Below are 5,439 nucleotides of genomic sequence, written 5' to 3'. Positions count from 1 at the left end.
TGTTTCGGCTCGAAGCTCGCGCTTGATCTCGCGCGACCGGCAACAACGCTCCCAGGAGGCGAGCTATCGGGACGACTTAACCTCCAAAGCGCTCTGACGGACGTATACGACCGACGACGCACGTGGACGGACGGATACAACAAGTGTGTAGGATGAAAAAGGTAAGAAAATAGCACACACACGGTACATACACACAATCAGAGATGTCGACTGGCGCCTCTATACGCGCACAAAACGTATATATTCTTCGGTTCTGTATCGTGAAACTTTTCGGAATGGATTCCAGGCACCGGGTCTCAAAAGACTCGATAGAAATCTGAAAAAACGTTCCACATGCGTGCTCTCTGTTCCAAATAAAGCGGCGCCGCGAAATGCATGCGGTTTCTCATGTGAAAATCAATTAAAGAACAAAATATGTATATTCGTGTTATGCTTGTTACAGATTATTTAAACTATCTTATTTAAATTATCTCGAAATATTTAGCGCTTTATGAATTAATTTTTTATAGACGTTTTTACATCTAATGCGATGGAGTTGTCCATGATTCCTTATTCTCCTTCTCTCACATTCTTTCGAACATATTTTGCATCGTGTGTATGTATAATTAATTTTTATGTGATAATCACGCGGAACTTTGTCAGGCTTTGCTCTGTAATCGAACACTTTATTATTATTACGTTTTTTTATGCGTTGCCCGAAGGACAATTAAGCAGTTCAACGCTTTGCGAAATAATTTCAAGTCAGTTTATTATACATTCTTTTTAATTAATTAAAAATTATGCGTGCGCAATATGCGCTGAATTTCGTTGATTTGATTTGACGGATATGTATATAGTAACTTAATATAGTACGTTACTCCGATCGGATTTACCGAATCGCTATTAATTGTCCGCTCAAACTGATTATTTTCTAATGGTGACATTCTGCTCGTCCGAGTCCTGTTGCCTGAGTGCAATGCACTTTTGATCTAACAATTTGACCGACGAGAAAAATAAACACACCAAGGCCAGTTTTGAGCTTCTGTAATCGAAAGCTTTTGAATAGTGTGCAAAATAATTTTTAATCAAATATATTTTTTATCTTCTAATTAAAAGTTATACGCCGTGCATATTAAAATATGCTTCATTCCGCGGATTCGATTCGATGATGATGCGTGTGTTAACTCTGAGCTCGGTATTTTTAATTGATCGGTAATGATATCTGTCTCATGCATGTTAAACCGCGTACGATTTAATTAGATCTCTGACGTAAAAGGAAGATGAAGCAGTTTTCATGCATGAACACATGCGATTCTCAAAAAGAAAAACGAAGGTGCCAAGCACGCTCGAGGTATGCCGGGTATGTGTTGTTTATTGAGCTAAATTCGCGTTTAATCGCGCAAGTCTGACACGTTTGAATTGCGCAATATTGACACCTCACCAATTTCTCAACCTCGATTCATCATTGCGACTCGATTCAAATCCACTTAGCCTGACTGTACGAAGTGTCCACTCTGGTAAGTTGACTTTGAAGCGTCGTTGATCGAGAGTCAAAAGTGCAGTGCGACAAAACTATAGTGGAATGTCGAAAACCGAACGTAAGTATCCGAATGTATATAATAATCTTATCGAAATATAATATTCCGAAAGTTTTAATTTCATGGAACGTTCTTATAATCAATTTTTACGCGTATCGCGTTGAAGAGACATTTCACGAATTCTTCGCACAGAAGTCTTTTTTTCGGTATCTGCATGATATGGTTATTGTAAAGATTTATGATGAAATGATACTTGTAATGGTAAAATTATATTAATCGATAAAAGTAAAGTTACGATAAAAAATATGTTAATATAAAATAATATTATACAAAACGATTTTACAATGATAAAAGATTTGAAACTTCTTAGATCTTGACGAGGATGACAGACTTCCCTTTTTGCACAAAGGCATAAACGGAATTGTTGATCTTCCGTATGTGTACGTCGAAGATCCGATTCGAAGGGTTCAATACCACAGCTTGATGCTTAAGGGCGTCGCGAATCAATTAAGAAAGTGGCCGAACGATCTTTTCAGCTCGTTCATGGCAGCGTGCCTTGTCATTAGCGGTTTTGTTCTTCTCGTCTTTGTCTCGGCGATATTTTGTTCCTCTTGTCTTTGTCACGGCGATATTTCATCCATAGGGAGCGATAATTGCTGGTAAATAATCACTAATAATTTAATCAATTAACGCTTTCAAGAAAATAAAGATTGGCAATATTAAATGAAGAAGTAGAGCTTTATTTTAATAAAATGTATACAGAAGGTGAATAAAAGTAACTTAATTAATAGATCTTTATAATTCACGCCTATCGTTTTCAATAAGGTTTAATTAGCTGTTTTAATTTATGTAAAGGTGCTTTTTTTAAATACTTTTTACGTTTTGTACAAATATATATTTACTTAAAAACAAAATAATTTGACTCTTTTTTTCAAATTGGAAAATATATAAATTATTAAAATTTGTCCATTCATCTTCAATTTAGTGAATTGAAGATTTCCGAGGATAAATGTTCCTTTAATGTCTATTTCGTGAAGGAAGCTGCACAGGTCTGGTCCGGGAGAGAATTCTGTTATATCGAGGCTGCAGCGAGAGAACAACCCAATCTGAATGTATGTTAAAGTTCTTTAATCTTATTTATATTTTATTTGTGAGAAATTTTTTAACAAAAAGAAATTTTTAATAAAACGTAATTTTTTAAATATAAGTATTTAAGAATTATCATATTTAATCTTAACTTTTGAACACAAAACATAGACTTCATCGTCTTATTTCTTCTCTTTTTCTTTCAAAGATAACAAAAATACGATGTTAATTAAGGATAATCACAGTCATTCTTTTGTAGATACACTTAATTAGTTTGGTGCGTGCTTCCGGTATACCGAATAAATCGGAAGTTTATCTTAAAATGGCACTGGCGAACCAAAATGCCAATATTCACATTGCCGACTTAGCAATCGACGAATTTTTCAGCAAGTAATAATTATAAGATTATTACATAACATGAATGATACATGAACTTTCTTGTTTTATTTTTATGCTTTAATATACATATATTTAATAATTCTGGAACTGCTTTTTGCAGCTCTTGATAGGGTTAGCAAATAATGGAAAAATATTTTTCTCTAAAGAACTTGAAACATGATTTCAATATTATTACATATTTATATACGTATAATGTAAGATATCCCGCATTATCGCTTCGCGAATTCTTTAGCCCATTTAAAAATGCATTTCTTTTTGTTTACTTCAATTTTCCAATCAAATTACATTCTAATAGCATTAATTATATGCGTTAGGACGGAATTGTCGAGTATTGCGAAAAATTTAAGTAACGAATTGTTGCTGATGGCGGCGAAAGCGTATCTGCTTTGGAACTTCCCCGGAGTCGCAATGCATCCCAGCGCATATTGTAATTTGTCAAGCATCAATAAATCTCGGTGGAAGTAAGTGAATGGATAAACACGAGTCGAGATAAATTAACATAATTTTCAATGCTTCTATTTTATTTCTGTATAGTAAAGTGGAAAAACGTGATTGCACGCCCGACAAATTGATTACGATCGACCCAACGATCGACTTGCAAGCGACAGACGTGCATTGTCAAGCGTTTCTAGGATTTTTACTCCGGGAAATATCCAAGAATGCAACGCAAATTTTTGGTTTGAAGGATGCATTGGATAGATTTTGTCCGAGGTATACATACGCACGAGGCCGGTATTCATATAGTCGATTCTTATTTTTATAAGACCATCTTAAGTACAATCTTAAGACGTCATGAACCAATCACAGAGCCGTATTAGCATCTTAAGAAATTACTCAAGACAATCTTGAAATAAGAACCGCGACTATGAATACCGATACACGCAGAATGTCGCCATTTGTAAACTTTTCTTTCTTTTAGGATTGACGATTGTCCCGAAGTACGAGTGCTTGATTTAAAATCGCGATGCTCGGTCAACGCTTTCAATTGCCCTACTGTATATACGTCCGGAAAATCTTGGGAACTTACGATATAATCCAAAAATTTATTAATAAAGCCACCCGTTGAAGAAATGGCACCTGATCTTTATCGTATAAAATTTTATATAATATTAGAAACAAAAAATTTAATTAAAAAAAAGCCTGCAATGTATACATTTTCATGATGTATAAGAAAAAATGAGAAGATTACCGAATTAAAAAGTGATATATATGTAGTTTGGAAATAAACTTTTTTTAAAATTAAGAAACAAAGATGTGATTTGTGAAAAGATTTATGACAAAAATGTGTATATAATATAAAAATACGAAATTCGGAGAATAATCAGAAATTCATATACAATTGTTCATCGATTTCCATTGCTCTGACGCTCCATTGATCATCGTCATCTTAGTGTGTTTTGAAGTATCGATGCTCGTAGAGCCACATCACACTCAGCCACGTCCAGATTTCTGCCACTATATATAAAAAATTCAACGTTTATATAATAAAAACGTTTATTACGTAAAAGCAAATAAAAAGTATGAATAAACTATATGAAATAAATAATAGGTAAATAGGATAAATCTCAAATATATGATACACGGTTTTTTTTTTATAGAATATCTTTTAAATTTAAAACAATTTTAAATGTAATGTATTTTAGAAAAATTCTATTCTAACAGAAATTATTTCTATGAACATTTTGATTAGTACAGAAGATATATAGTTCAGTTTTATTGTGACTAGAGATATACATGAATATATCCCACTTTTGCCCGTATTAATTTATATTCATGTTATCTTTCTCGAATCCGTAAAAGAAATAAAAGAGAGATAAAGATATATTTACAGATCAGTAAAAGGAGTCCCGCGGCATAAATTAATGCGATTTCTATCCGAAGATATACGAAGAGATACCAAATCGTTATGACCACGTCGCAGAAATCGCATACCAGCTCGGCCAAAAAGATGCCTATAAAAGGCAAACTAAATTGCGGCCGCTTCTGAAATTTATAATAATCGAGATACATAAATGATAAATGCGAAAAAGCGTAGAAAAGGACGTAAAATTATGTTTATCACTTAGCAATAATCCCGTTTACCATAATAATGGAATAAACGAGCATGCCAGCCACAACGGCAGATATTATGGAGTGCGAGACGGAATAGCCGAAACTAAATGCCACGACGGCTTTTCTCGATGGGAAACGAAGGATCTGCCCATTTTGTAAAACATTGTACTCCGTTGATCCGTAATAGCACAAGGTCAATATCGATAACGCCAACGACATTGCTCTGACTATCTTGAAACCTTCATTTTCGAAGAAGGTTTCTTTTCCCAGCGATTTCTCAACTTTCTCAATTATTTCGGAACGAGTAGAACTAGTAGTACTAGTAGAACTAGTAGTAGTAAACAGACGAGGTGATATTTTAGCTTCGATTAGCTGCAAAAAAAAA

At 34.0% G+C, this 5,439-nt stretch overlaps 1 protein-coding gene across 1 annotated transcript; it reads left to right on the top strand.

The window, feature by feature from the left end:
- The first annotated feature begins 67 nt into the window (after nt 1-67).
- On the top strand, nt 68-4,220 carry LOC143895860 (uncharacterized). Its single transcript, XM_077403286.1, has 8 exons — nt 68-161; nt 1,240-1,577; nt 1,888-2,176; nt 2,503-2,629; nt 2,863-2,993; nt 3,317-3,463; nt 3,537-3,713; nt 3,922-4,220. Exons 2-8 carry the CDS (start codon nt 1,562-1,564, stop codon nt 4,034-4,036), a joined length of 1,002 nt encoding a protein of 333 aa, XP_077259412.1. The 5' UTR covers nt 68-161; nt 1,240-1,561; the 3' UTR covers nt 4,037-4,220.
- Nucleotides 4,221-5,439: the final 1,219 nt, after the last annotated feature.

Source organism: Temnothorax americanus, unplaced genomic scaffold, assembly GCF_048541705.1.
Source record: "Temnothorax americanus isolate GAGA-0224 unplaced genomic scaffold, ASM4854170v1 Scaffold17, whole genome shotgun sequence".
NCBI lineage: Eukaryota > Metazoa > Arthropoda > Insecta > Hymenoptera > Formicidae > Temnothorax > Temnothorax americanus.
The sequence above is the reverse complement of the archived record's forward strand: the minus strand, read 5'-3'. Positions and strand labels throughout refer to the sequence as shown.